Source organism: Meleagris gallopavo, chromosome 1, assembly GCF_905368555.1.
Source record: "Meleagris gallopavo chromosome 1, MGAL_WU_HG_1.1, whole genome shotgun sequence".
NCBI lineage: Eukaryota > Metazoa > Chordata > Aves > Galliformes > Phasianidae > Meleagris > Meleagris gallopavo.
This window is the reverse complement of record NC_139404.1, coordinates 60,522,189-60,537,541: the sequence shown is the minus strand read 5'-3', so window position 1 is coordinate 60,537,541 and position 15,353 is coordinate 60,522,189. Positions and strand designations below refer to the sequence as shown.

The 15,353-nt window shown below is 37.4% G+C and overlaps 1 protein-coding gene across 38 annotated transcripts in view; it reads right to left on the bottom strand.

The window, feature by feature from the left end:
• CACNA1C (calcium voltage-gated channel subunit alpha1 C) overlaps positions 1-15,353 on the bottom strand; it is a 473,299-nt gene that overhangs the window by 397,957 nt on the left and 59,989 nt on the right. For all 38 annotated transcript variants that reach the window (XM_085230299.1, XM_085230338.1, XM_085230100.1 and 35 more), the window contains exons 2-3: positions 6,837-7,158; positions 2,985-3,090 (exon numbers count right to left, since the gene is read on the bottom strand). In XM_085230299.1, coding sequence (XP_085086425.1) covers positions 2,985-3,090; positions 6,837-7,158 — 428 coding nt within the window. The remainder of the gene's footprint in view (positions 1-2,984; positions 3,091-6,836; positions 7,159-15,353) is intronic.

Genomic DNA, 15,353 nt, shown 5'->3' with positions numbered 1-15,353 from the left:
TTCACAGACATCATAGTTCTGTATCAAAATATTATTTCATTACTGTATTTCTCCTCTTACAGAAAGGCAAGAAAACACTCAGTTCAGAATTCCTGTCTTCTCTCACTGCTCTTTATTCAGCTAGCTTATTAAAAATGACTGTTTGAATCTTTATCTCAGACCTAAAACAAAATATTCATTGAAAAGTGCAATGAAACCTTAGAAGAGAAATACTTGGACCTAAAGGGAAAAGCAGCAGTTTATTGGGAAACTGTCACTTTCAGACTGCATAAAAGTTACTATCCATCATATGTTTCCTGTGGATGGTTCCTTTCTGTCTCAGAAAGTTATGGATAGCTCAGGAAACCAGGGAAGTGGAAATATCTGTGATAGGTTTATCACTACAGAATTAAATTGCAAAATGGAAATGAAATTTCTCCTGGGCAACTAGGAACATTTTGTATATGTTTGGTCAGCCTCACACTTCTGCACAGAACACACATCTGTGTGCACTATTAACCCACATGCAAGCATTGCAGACAGACTCCATTCCTGTTTCAGATTATGGAGCTCTAGACTTCATGGCTACAGAATAAATCTGATTGCAAAATACATGCTCATAGGTCAAAAGAAAATAATGTCAAGCCAGTATAACAAATTTACAAGAAGACATTGCCAACTCCAACTTCTTTCTACTCTTTCCTTACATTGTTTGGCTATTTGAGAGTAAGGTCTCAGACTTCTGCAGTTCATTCTATCTGGAATAGCTTTCCTTTAAATGTGAGTTTCATCTCATTCCAAAATACCGCTAGTGTTTTTTGATCCTCATCTCACCCACTTGCATCCACATTCTCTCCCTATTGCTGATAACTATACAGTTCTGTGAAGAGTTTGAGAATGCCATGAAAGACATATACAAAAATTCTGGTTCCCAACAGAAGGAATTATCTGTCAAAATATAACAATCTGAGGGGAAAAAAATACAAAAACAAACAAACAGACAGCAACAACAACAACAAAAAATACTAACAAGAGTGAGTTCTGAACTGACTCCAACAGAACATGAAGCATAATTCGATGACTCAGACTAACCATGTCCTGTCATCTACACCTTTTTCAGATCACAGGACCAAAGTCTACTGGGCAGTCAGAGCTCTAAGATTTAATCTATAACACAGAACAGAGTCTTGATTCCACCAACGCAAACTCCTCGTAGGCCAGTGGATATTAAGTACTCCATTTTCCATTTTTCATTACTTTTTTCATTGAGGCCCAAAGAATAAATTCCTCAGTTTACTTCATCCCTTTGCTTTTCCGAAACATCTTAGATAAGTTAACTGTGCTGCCTCATCCTCAAGGCAGTAACACTTCTAAAATTTCCTGAGCCTATAATCATTTGGTTGCTTTTTCTGGTTTCGGTTTTAAATCCCACTCACAACTAACAGGGGTGTTTCGATGGATTGAACAGGTGAGGTAAAAAATGCCTCAGAAAACAAATTCGGAAAGCAACACAGCTCACAAATTGCATGTATTTTCTAAGAACAGAGCAGTTTCAATATACCTCATTCAATTATGAGGCTGCTTGAACCCGGTATTAGCCAGAGATCTCATCACTTAAATAAGGAAATACCCACACCTAATTAAGCTCAAGACAAATTAGACATCCTCTGACCTTAACTCTGCTTAATTTTTCTCTTGAAACCTCGCAAGTCAGAACAAGCAATAAACAACATGCTGTCTTTTATAGCCAGAGGAATAATTGAATCTGTGATTTTATTAAAATACACCAATTTCTGAAAGGTGCCACACTGAGATGCTCTAAGTGTACACACTGGTTCATCATTGTTCAACACTATGTCAGGCTTAGCATAGAGATGGAAGCAAACAAGAGACATCAAACCACAAATTTCCCCAACCCAGTCTGTACTTGAAATTAACTGTAAATATAGAGAATAATTAAAAAGTTAACAACCACTTTTCTCCTCCTGCTTCTGTTTTTAAACTTCTCTACACAGTTACTATGGAAAAGCACTACACATAGACTCATTTAAAAAAATAATAATTTCTTCCAGAAAAGTCCTGAAGTTTGCAATTTATTTTACACAACTTCAAGAGATATTTAATCAAATGACTTATATCCAGAGAACAGCATGGATCATTTTAATTACAGTGTCCGTCAGCCACACTAACTATCCCTACTTTGGAAAAATGGCTCTTATTTTCTCGGTAAATTTTAACCAAGAAATAACATCCCAGCTCTTAAACTTTGGGAGTAAGTTTTCATTCTGATCCAGCCACACAAGTAGGAGATTTGTTCACATATTTGGGAAGAAGAAAAATGTTTTCTGCTAATTCAGTGAATCGCCTTCCAGAACTGTTTTGCATCATGCCCTTACCGAACAGAATTCTTCGCTATGACTTCATGCTAAGCCAAAAGTAAACACTCTCCTTTCTCTACACTAAATTACCAGCATTATCATCAGCAGTGGCATAGGAACAGCTGTATTCCCCCCACAAGAAGGAAAAGAAAAAAAACATATTGTTCAACAAAACGCGTATCTCGGTGAGAAATGCACGCATTAATGCACTTCCCAGAAATTAGTCATCTAGCTGTGCTTCCAGGCATCACCTGGCAGTAGGACTGCCTCAACTTCACAATAGCACTTTGAAAAGCAAAAACACCACATAATCCTCAGTTAAAGGATTTTGTCCGCAAACACCTGCAGTTTAAACTTACCAAGCACTTTTGCAGCATGCAGAAATTTGCTAGCCAAAACATCACATCCAGCACCCGCACAGTTTTCAGAACAATCCTTGCTAAAACCAGCTCAATTGAAACAGGTGCTCACATGAATAGAGAAGACTTAGCACTCAAAACCAATTTTTACCTTATTACGTTTTCATCTCTGGTGGATATAACTATGCTCTCTAACTTCAGCAGTCTCTCTGGAGACTTCTAAAAAGGACTTTCAAAAGAATAAGATTAGGTACCATCAAGGACTTACCAGATTGGAATTGGTGGCATTGGAATCATCTTCTGGAAAGGGGATATAGATAGCTAAGGCCACACAATTGGCAAAAATAGTCAGTAAAATAATTATTTCAAATGGTCTGAGGAACGGAGTTAAGGAAATTGTTCTGAAATGTGCACACACAAATAAAAAAAAAAAAAAAGTAAAAGATTTATAAGAATTCTGTTTAAAGAAAACATTCCAAGCTCCTTATATTCTGAAAAGAAACATATGCCTTTTTAAGTGCTTTTGGTTGCTCCCGGCCAAAAATCTTCCTAATATGTCAAAAGCAGTGTAGGCCAGTCGCGTGCCAGTGTAAACACAGATTTCTTAAAAGTTTTTCTTCTTTTATTTATTTAGATAGCATTTTCCCTATTTTCCTTCAAGTGTGGCTGTACTGTTTTTAATAACAAAAGCCTGTTCTGAAAGGCCTGTCATCTTTCCTCCCACAGTTACTTTATGTTTCTTAGTCTTTTCCATCCTCATTTATATTTTTTTCCAATCTCTCTCATATCTCAGAGTTAAATGCCAGGGCCCAATAGATGTGTACATTCAGGTAGAAAACATTTAAATTATAAAAATCATGGGGGAAAAAAAAGCTTTATCCAAAGTGTACTTCTATTGTTTATAGCCGTACTATTTTCTTTTAAATTATTTAATATAGTATTCCTTTTTCTTGTATTTGTATTTCAGCTGACTTCGTAGGCAAAAGAAATGTGTGTATGAGGAATGGTAGGGACCCCAGGAAAATAAGAGTCCCTAATGACAGAAACTACGAAAACAGACCAAAAAAAAAACAGATTGGATGTTCAACAAACCAATCTTGCACAACCTCTGATGTTCCACTGATACTCAACGGAAATCTAAGGGCTGTTTTCTACTGACTTCAATTTGCTGGCAGTGTATTTCACTTATTTTTTAAGTGAAATATTATTTAAGTGAAATTTATTTTTTAAGTGAAAATTATTTTTAAGTGAAAATTTAAGTGAAATTATTTTTTAAGTGAAATATTTATTTTTTTTTAACCTTAGTAGCTGTGAAGTGTCTCCTGTTAGACCAGAGACCAGATTTACAGTCTGTCTATATTTACTTTCCTGCAAGATCACCCTGGCAGATAGCTCTGGGATAACTCACCAGTGCTCTGGAGGGGAATGAAAAGCAGGAAAGGACACACAGAATGCAAGGTATAACCTGTGCCACAGAGTGCATTTGAGTGTAAGTTTATCTACCATGGGATTGGCTTTGCAGAGTTGCCAGATGACAACACGGTACGTATGCTTTTGGTCAGCAAACCACCATTCTTAGCAGGTTTTAGCAAAAATAAACTAGAGATCAGGATCTCCAACTGCCTGAACTGCTAGAAATAGACAACCTCCAGGCAACTGACTTCTGTATATGCTCATATACGTTCTATATTTCACATGTAGATCAGTCAAAGGGTTCCAAACCCATTGGGCTAACTGCTTAAGCTTATGAATGCTAAGAGGTGCATGATAAGAAGAAGACAGGTAGGGTCCTTTCTAAAAGGAGTCAGCTGTCATTGCAGCAACTAAGGCTTGACATAAAAGTGCAAGGATAACTTGACTAGCAGGCATTCAGACTTAGAAACTTCAGGGCAAAATTCAGAGCTTTGCAGATCAGGGTAGATACATTATTGGTGAAAGCACTGGATTTCTCAGATACCTCAAGATGCACACACAGCGTTCATTGCATAAAGATCTACATATCCATAGGCTTTCTTTTTCTTAATTGCTTTTTGCCTAGAATTGTTTTCCGTATAGGCATATTGTTCACAAACTTATCGTTACTGACGTATTTTATTTATTTATTTTTACTTCTAGACTCTTTAAACATTGCAAAAGTAAAACGGTTTAAAATCTGAAAATACACTGCAAATCCAGCAGAATAATAAGCAGGTAAATCTTTGCAAAATAAGGAAATTACTTCATTTCACTTTTCTATATAGTTGCTCTTTCAGGCTCCTAACACTGTAATGTTTGAGTATGAAATACCATAGAAGTGCCATTTGATATTTAATATCTACTGCCTTTAGATTTCAGAGGTTCAGAAAATTAAGCTAAGGTCTTCTCAGTAATTTTTAGCAATTAGGAAAAGTCAGTATACAGTTAAAAAAATAAATCTTATCACAGCCCTTTGATATTGTTATTTGTCCTTGAAGTGTTTCATCTTTTTAAGGACTATATAACCAATGAGAGGTTCTGAGGAAAAAGATATTTCCACCAACTCACCTAAAACCAAACAAATACCAAAAAAATGCAAGTGTCAGCATCTTTGGATTGCTTTAATCACATTGTTTGGTCCTCCTCTTGATCTCAGCAGTGCTGTATCCTGTTTTACAACACATCATTCCCATCATTCATTGCTGATCTTATTCATTTATCAAATGTCACTATGTGCTCTTTCTCTATAGATGTGCTTACTGGGGTGCTGGCAAGTAAACCAATATTCAGCTTCATCCTGTTAGTCATCATCCATCATCTTAAGCTCAAAGTATCACAGCTTTGCCAGAAGGGATAAATAGTAGCAAACCTTAATCAAAGGGATTAAAAATTAGCATCTGAAGAAAGAAATAGGCAGGCAGAAACTTTAAGGATATCTAACAACTGACAACAATGCTTTTAGCAAGTTGCTCTTCTGAAAATGATATCCTAATAGGCTCATATTCTGTTTTTATCTTTTCAATGTCCCACTAGACCCTCAAAGGGACAATATTATCCCATTGTCTTAAATGGCTGCTTTTTTTTTTTTTTTAATTATATTAACTACTGCTGAGTTCAGTATTGCCTTCCCTGACGTGCTTATTTACCCCTAACGTACTTTTGCTTTCACATTTACTGAAGAATCCTATTAGCTTGTGATTTACTGACTATTACTGTTCAGAGTCAGTCTTGGTTTCTCTTCAGGGAAACAGGGGAGTTACATTTGTACTTCTGTTTCTATTTCACACCAAATTCACAACTTCCAGTTTTGCTGATCAGATTCAGCTGACTAAAGCAGACTTTGCTCTTTCCACATGAAGGAGCCAACAGCCAAGCTCTCATTGGCTTTCCAAGAAAGCAGCACTGACCCTTGCCTTCTGCAGCTCTATGTCAGTGGTTATCGTCTATCATCTGTGACAATCTGTCTCTTGTTCAGCCTGCTAGCTCTGGCCCCATACTGAATGTGCACATGTGGCAGGATCATGTTAACTATCTGTCTTTTTCCCTACTTTGAGATAATCAGTTTATCTTTCCATATATTAGGGAGTCTTATTGGTTTCAATTGAATCCCAATATGATTAACAGAGCTTAGACTCGTTTCAGGGCTTTATCACATCAGGGTTTTCTTTTTTCATTAGTTCTCTTCTCAACCCCATTTTTCTCCATTCCATTCTCCATACTGTAGAAATGGTGATGCTGTGTATTCAATGAAAAATCATATGATTCCAAGTTCCAGAGCTGTTTATGTGGCAAAAGCTCTGCAAAAAGAAGGGAAAGGCAGTAACTGCCATCAGTCCCATGGAGTGGTTCAATTCTGGCTTCAGATACCTTGCATATCTCCCATCAATTTCAGCTTCAGCCACGTTTTTAAAAGAATTCAACCCCTACCCTTTATCGCTTAAGCTTCTGGCAGTTTCTTACACAAGGGTATGGGTAAGGCTTCAGCCCCAAGCATTTTTTTTCCCAGCATAAATGATCTCAGTTAAGATAGCAAATACTGCTTGTGTACTTTATGTTCCCAATGGCGCCTTTCAACTTAATGTATTGATTTCTTCCCACTTATGAATAGCGCCTGATGCACACTCACAATTTGCTGTTTTCCAAATGAGAACATCAAAAAGGATATTTCCATTCGACGATGCTGATGCATGCCCTCCGGATGGGATTTTTCAGTGTTAAACACAGCAGTGCCCGGGGAGGACGTGTAGCTGTCGTGGTACCCTGTTTTTTCTGTTTCCCATACTGCTGCCGTTTTCTCTGCGTGGAGCTAGCTGTGGATATTGTTGCATTGCCAGCACTACCCATCAATTTGGCTTGCCTGGCAGCATCTATTGCAGCTTGCCAGGACAGAGCTGCCCCTGGTGTAGGGATATGCTCTGGGGCAAGCCCTGCAGCTGCATTGGCATTCATGTTGGCATGAGCTGGACGGGGACTCCCATAGTTGGAACCTGTGAAAGGAGAGGGAAAAAAAATTGTCAAGGCATTTTTTTAACAGTAGAAAAGATAAAGCTTTTTTTCTTAAATCATATGTATCAGTAAAATGAAAATCTGAGGTTAAGGATAAGTGTAGGGTATCCACTTAGTGGGAGCTTGTTCCTGCAATTCAAGCCCTCATTTCAAAATAATACTACTGTGCAATCATTCATCTTGCAAGAGCCTCCTAAGAAGCCCAAAGGACACAGCTGTTAGAAGTGTCTCAATCAATTCAATCTCCAGAAATGCCACAGAAAAGAATGTGTCCTTCGTTTCATTTTTTACCCACACACTTTGCAAGTTAGATTGTTTGAAAGCTTAAAAGGTAAGGCTAGCTCTCACTGCTATCACACAGGCATGCAGCACTATGCTTTTTGGTATCTGGCAAAGAAACAAAACAATACTCTCAAGTTTATAGTAAAAACCCTTCTGTTTTCAAGATCACTTCAAGGTAAAGTGAAATTTCAACAATGAGTTATATTCTCTCTGCAAACATTGCCCACATATAAGCCTAAAGCAGACTGAATAAAAGGAACACTGAAGCAGTAGCTGCAGAAAAGGGCAGAGTTCATCACTTCTATGCTCTAAATGATGTGTATACAGTCAACTTTTGACCAATCAACATACAGTTTGAAACTGGAACCGATTCCTCATCCTGAAAAACTGACTTAAGAAAGCTCAGTGATTGAAAATCAATGGAGAAACAAACACTAAAAAGCCTGTACTGGCAGGAAAGCCAAGATCAGGCAGTTCCATGTTTTGCACCTCTTTTAGCTGACACTGAAGGAGCATATGCTTTCTCAATCATAGTAACAGAATAAATATGTCAGGCAATGTGTCTGATATTTGGAAGGTCTTAACAGTACAAGAATTTAAGGTTACCTTCCCAAGCCAGCCCAACTGTTCAATCATTTCAGTAGAGACAGTTATGAAGCCACTTGTGCCTCTCCAATGAGAACGTTTCCCTTGGGTGACTGTGGTTCCCCTGCTTTTCAATTGAAGAGACTATGCTTCAGAAAAGTGCACAGGGAAAAGTTGGATAGTAGAAAGCCAGTAATGGAGTTAGATCACCTCTTATTTCAAAGCAAGCATGAAGTCTACCTATTGACTGTGTTTCACTTCTTTGGATTAATGCAGAAGTATGGTGTTTTTAAACAGATCAGATGTGATCCTATAGTTCACAGGACAAAACAAACAGAAGACCATGTGCTACCTGTTTTGCTGAAAGTACTGGATGAAAGACAAGCAAAATTAGGAGAACAAGCAAACCGCTTCAAGGTTTTGAAATAAAATAATTACTTCAGATGCATATTTTATTGCCAGATGTGCAATGCCAAGAAATCACAGCCATAACAGCATTACATGAATTAGATCAAGTAGAATAAATACAATTACATTGGCACCTAGATTGCTACAGGGTATGCTCCTATCCAGAAAGCATGCAAAATATTAAAGTTCATCTCACTGAATTGCAAGGAAGGACATGATAGAGTCAGATGTTATTTTATGTCAGGTATTGCCATGAGATTTCCAGGCTGTCGTTGTTTCACCACATAACTAGAAAATCTAGAGCTTGTCTCTGTCACTGGAAAGCCTCCGAGCTGCAAACCAGCCAAAGAGAGCTGGTGAGTAATGTAACTCTGATAAGTGAAAGGGAAAGCTGAAAGAAGCAAGAAATGAGAAATAGTTAACTTACATCCCTCAGATTTTGAAACTGAAGAAAAATTGTATTCAGAATCACACAGACTGAGTAGATTTCCTAGATGAAGCAGGCAATCAAGTGGCAGACAAACTTAGTTAGTTCTCTAAGACTAAGCAAATTGTACACAGCACTACTCATGGGATACGTATTTATTTTCAGACTAGTTCCAGATGCACATTTTCTCCTTAGCATCCATTTGACCTCCCTAGCCTGAAGCAGGCTGGGGAGAAACATAAATGGAAAATTACTCTAATTATTCACCCAACTCCAGCTCTTCTTTAATATTGACCTATTAGAGCGGATAGGAAAATGTGCATATCTTCCAGTAACAGCAAACTTGCTGATCCATCGCCACTGTGTTCCCATCACGCTGACTAGACCATGTGGTCCAGAATATAAACAGCTGCTCTATTTTAATGAAGACTTTTTTGCAATTTGGGAATGAGTTAAGTTTCTCCATTATTATTGCTTGTTAGTTAGGTTTCACATGAGGACTCGGGTTTATGCACTCCGACTTTGATATGCCAGCAAAGTTAAGGATATGGCTTCTGGTGGTTTTGTTATTTTTGCTTCTACCTGTAACAAAGGGCTTTATCTCAAATTAACTTCAAAAGATGAGCCAATAATGACAGATTTATATTAACAAATATTGCAAATATTGATTACTGATAAAGATCTGTCTGCTTTATGAAGCTCAGAGGCTACAGACTGTCTTTACTAAATAACTAATGGCAGTGACAAATGCCTTGATCTACAGGCTGTTTAGAGAAATAGCTTAAATTAACAAGAATGACGCTCACATAATTCCATGCAAAGTACACTGAGGAACTGTGCAAAATATTTTCAAGGACAGCATAGCCAAACTTGCAAGGAAAAAACAGTGCAAAACATTTCTGTAATCTGAGAGCTGCAGTTACTGGAATTGCTATTTTCATTTTGCAACATTTCAGTTTAAATACTTCATTCTATTTCTCTGCTACAAATAAAGTTTCACTGTACCTAAACCACATCAACCATATTTATTTATACAGTTAAAAGGCTGGAATTTGACAAGAAATGGGAACCAGAGATTCAGTTCCCATCCAAATGGAATAACTCACTAAGTACTGGGATCTGCAGCATCAGCACCCCGCTAATCCCTACCATCCTTCAGCAAGATGTTGTGCTGTTGACTACACCTTGCAGGCGAGCAAAACTCTTCTCTCTCAAGTACTTTTGTTACAGATCATGAATTTAAATATTTGTATGGTAAGTAAATGGGAAAGTCGATGTGTGAATATAATTAATAAATTTGATTCCGAGATCTTAGGGATCAACTTTCATTTCTGCAAGGAAGCAAAACTGCAGAACCATTTCAAATATCACAGTAACAGAAGTATGGCTTTCAAAATCAGAACTAAGACAGAAAAGTAACAGATAAAGTTGCTATACCACAGGAAATGAGCCATGTTGCACAAAATACCTGACACTATAAGCCTACAACTACATTGCCAAAATGCTATAAAAGCTTTAACGGTCATCAGTATATAAGGCCTTTTTGCATTCTAATAATGTACATCTGTCAAGTCCCCTATTAATAGATAGCTTCATTTAAAGAAAAAAATTTAAGCAGCAATCATTCTGTATGAGAAATGATCCAGTTAACGACATGATGAAATTGCAAGTTTTAAATGCCCTGCATTTATCTATTTAGCCTCACATTTATTTGAGAGGAACTTGTGCTTAGATTAATTGTTTAAAAGAAAATGGAGCAATGCCAATATAGGTCTTCAATGTAGGTTCTTTTTTTTTTCCCCCTCTAATCACTAGGAACATCAGAATCCTAAGAATGAAAGCCTCAGAACAATGGTGTTGCACAACTGTATTTTTCCCCGAAGCAGATGAGTACAGTAAAAGATAAAATTGGTTCAATCGGCATCTTAGCTGAACAGTGACAGCAAGTATACACAAAGTAGGAAACTGGTTATCACTACTAAGATTTTATGTAGACTAATTCAAGCATGCAGAGAAAAAGTTAGAAGATACTGAAGTGAGGAGGAACCTAACAAGAAAACCGAAGAACAACAAAAAGAATGTCATCATTCGTTAATATACAAAGGAAGTGGAAAACATTGATCCATTAACCAACAGAGATAGAATGCACAAGATGATGTCAATAGGGCTTAAGGATTACCTTCGCTAAAGAAAGGAAAAAAAGGAAGAGCAAGAGCAGGTGACAATCAAAATGAATCCACAAACCAAAAATAATTAGTATAATTTCCATTCATAAAGGAAAAGAAAGAATAAGTTTAGAGAGTACTTAGATAAGTAGGAAAGTACATACATTCGGTACTGCATTCTAAAACATTTAAGGAAGTCTCTGAAGTAATCTCAAAGCTGCTAACTGCTGTTCTGAACTCAAAGGACAGGAGAAATCTGAGAACTGAGAAAGGACAAATGTCAATCTCATTTATAAAAAAGCAAGAAGTGGAAATTTAAATTCAGCTGTGCTTCAGTCTCCATAAGTAAATAAATAATAATAATGCAGGATACATAAAACAAAGAAGCATCAACAAATACTTGGAGGAGAAAAGGAGAAAAACATCAGCAGATATGCATCTGTCATGCACCTTCCACAACAGTGCATCAGAATATACAGGCATGATGGAAGCTGTCATGTTTCCTGTCCTTATTAATACTTTCATCAGGTCTTGTACAACAGTTCCACAAGGACGCTAGGAATAAAGGAGCAAGAAAAAGAAACACTGCAACAGAAGCACAAAGCCCATACAGTAGATGGGTGAGAACAGTTATCATTGGTACAGTCAAATCTGAGGATGTGTCACACAGAGGTACCCAAAAGCCTGCACTGGATCCAATTCTGTTCAACATCTTCATTAATGATCTGGATGATGAAATGGTAAACAGCATTATAAAATGTATATGTAGCTATGAAGAAGGGAGGTACAGTAAATGTATTGAAGGACAAGATTTGAATTCAAAATGAGCTTCAGAAATTGGAAAGTCATAAAAATAACATGAGTTCAGCAGGGAAAAAATGTAATGCATTTAAGCAAAATGAATCATCTGCCCAAATTATTTTCAGTAAAGTCTTGGGGGTTATGGATGCCCAGCAGAACAGGAGCTAATACTATCATACTGCTTTCTATCCTCAAAATGCCATCATCTCAATGTAGTACATAAACAGGTATAGAATCTATGCAGAACAAGTGATCCTTCTCTTCCTAGGGTTCCAGCTGCAACACAATGGGCAGCTTCAGGTTCCACGCTTCAGGAAAGCTCACGTGGCTCAGTTCAGGCTGAAGAAGAGATCAACTATGAGATTAACAAAAGGCTCAAAAAACATGAGCTCTTAGGCAAAATGACAGGAAGTGGGAATGCCAGGACTTGGACTGCTGCTCCTGAGGATGTGATGAAAAGGGGACATGGTAACAGTCTATGTTAGATGTTATATATGATACATATACATAAGTATAAAAAGCATTTATAAGTTATTTCAAAGAACAGAAAGAGAACAATCACCACACTCACTTTATGCATATTGATCTCCTGGAATGGTGGTAATATCTCTCACACCAGAGGTCTTTTAAACCACGTATCACATACATGAGGCTAGATTTGTACTCATTTCTTCTGTTAGAATGAAGAAAGGCTTTGCATAGAGAATGTCTATGTTTTAGTTATGATTTATATATCAATAAAAGACAACTCTTCGGAATAAACCATCCTTGATTCAATCCTTTCAGTCAACACAGCTTTATCAGCACACTGCAAGATTTATATGTGCTTTCTTTTATCCTAGGACAGTCCTCAGTCCAATGGCCCTGGAACCTCATTTCTTTGTTTTTAAAATTTATGAAAAAAAATTATATGAAAAAAGCAGTCTTTTCAGACATCATCATTACACTTTTATAGAATCATAGATAGAATCCTTAGAGTTGGAAGGGATCTTTAAAGGCCATCTAGTCCAACTCCCCTGCAATGAACAGGGACATTAGATCAGGTTGCCCAGGGCTTGATCCAGCCTGCCTCGCTTGTTGACTTTTCTTAAGATTCTCTATTCTGAATGCAAGCCCACAGACACACACACTTCAACTTCTTTAAAGGGGTATTTTGATATTTTTCATTTTTTTTACCTTTTAATTCTGACAGCTAACTGTGAAATGACTCTAGTTGTTCTCCAGAATTTTTTTTTTTTTTTTCCTGGAAGAAATTTGTAAGTAGTAATAGCAATATAGTGAAAGCTGGATTGCAACCTATACTATGGCTTTTGCTGTAACAGAGTTTATAATACACACATACGCTTCTCAACTTGTCAGACTAAAATTCAATGTGCAGTTGTTAGCTCAGATAAGAGAGTTAAAGAATTGTGTGTGTGTGTGTGTGTGAATTGTTTTGAAGCTTCAGAACGCACACAAAGGATTTGTGATTTAATATAGTTCATTTGCCATATTTGAAACTAAACGTTATAAAATCTAAACAAGAGATCTGATTCAAGAACCATGCTTCACTTGTAACTAAATCGTTAGCTCCCCTTTTCAAACAGAGCTTTTTTTTTTTTTTTTTTTTTTTTGCATAACATAAATGTAAAAAGGATGCCACGAGCTACCAGCAATGTGAAAAAAACAAGTCCGTTTCAATGAAGAGATTAAGTGCACACACTCCTTTCACGTCTAGTAATGAACACTTTTAGGTTAAATATTTACACTTCAAAATTCACTGGGGATGCTGCATGGTAAATTTTTGTAGCCTTGCCAACATCATTTAGATCATAAATTTTCTAAGAAGGGAAAAGACATTTGTTCTACATTGGTAGAACGTTCAGTGCAATGGATTCCCATCTTGAAAATAAAGCACGAATGCACAAACAAGAATAATTCCTCATGAACATGAGAATAAATCGTAGGAAAACACTTCCCTTTAAGTTTACCACAATACATTCTTTCCATGGAAAAATATTATGTTTCACTAGAGTATACTAGAAAGCCACTGCTCTCTTGATAGTATCTTTCCTCCATACACTCCATCTGCACTCTCTTAGACATGCAAAAGATCTGGGCACTGAGATACTGATTTCTATCATTTACCCTCCAAGCACTGCAAACTCTGAGCTCACTCTCATACACACATGTGAGCACAGTCAGTACTACTGTTTCTTTTGTTTCACTAGGAAATGATTTACTCAGCTGAGGCAAAGGATAGATCACGGTGCAGTATTCCTTGATATCACTGCAATTAGCAGGCCTTTATGCAGTTACTTGTGCTAACTAGAACACACATACCACTCTGAAAGAAACTGGACGGATAAGAACAAAATTCAACAGATTTGAAGTATTTTGAGAGCTAAGCTTGGCCTCACAACACAAATATATGCCTACTGAAACTTCTGATCAGGCACTAAAAAGGCTCTTCCCGTGTCATTTGCCCATATGGCACAGTTTGCTATATCCTGATAAGAGAGGGATGGACAAAATACAGAAAGGAATAGTGTTAATGAAAGGATCTTTCATACTCTAGCACAACTATAGTTATTTGTGCTTTTTTTACCAATACCTTTGTTTGTATGTAATCACTGTACGTCAATCTCCTCTTTTAATTAATGAACAAGCATGAAGTTCACTGCATTATTGCTATCAAATCTATAATTTATTCAATAGAACAATGGTCTGAAATATTTGTTGTCTTTCTGTCAGTCAGTAAGCTTCATTTGAAAAGTCATTCTTCATCATTCACGTGCTGAAAACCCCACGGTAGAATGTTGAAATGTGGACAGATAAAACCATTGCCAGAGTCTTCCATTACCTATTTCATATAAATCAGAAACAAAGAATCACCAAGGTTGGAAAACATCTTCAAGATCAAGTCCAACCATCAGTCTGACCAGCTCCATCTCCCAATTTGGTCACTCCCTCCTCATAATTCTTTCCTGATCCTCTGGCAACTTCATTGCTCTTCTCCACACACACTCAATTCCATATCCTCCTTGAAGCAGGAGGCTCAAAACTTGCCACGGTACTCAAGGTGCAGCCTCCCCAGTACTGAAAACAGAAGATTAACCACTGCTCTTGCCTTGTTGCTCACACTATTTCTGGTGCGAGCCAGGCTGCCATTTGTCTTCTTGACCATCTGGCCAGTTCATGTTCAGCTGTCAACCAATATCCTTGCGTCTTTCTCAGGGAGACAGTTTATCAGCCACTCTTCCCAAGGCCTGTGTCACTTCATGAGGTTATGACTCAGGTACAGGACCCAGTACTTATCTTTGTTCAATCTCACATGCTTGCATGTGGCCTGTCAATCCATCCATCTGCAAATCCTTCCAACCCTCAAGCGCATCAACAGTCCAGCCTAACTTGTTAAAGAGAGTGTACTCAATCCCCTCACCCAGGCCATTGATAAAAGCATTAAACAAAGCTGACCCCAAGACTGAGCTTCAGGGAATAGCACTGGTGTCCAGATGCCAACTGGATT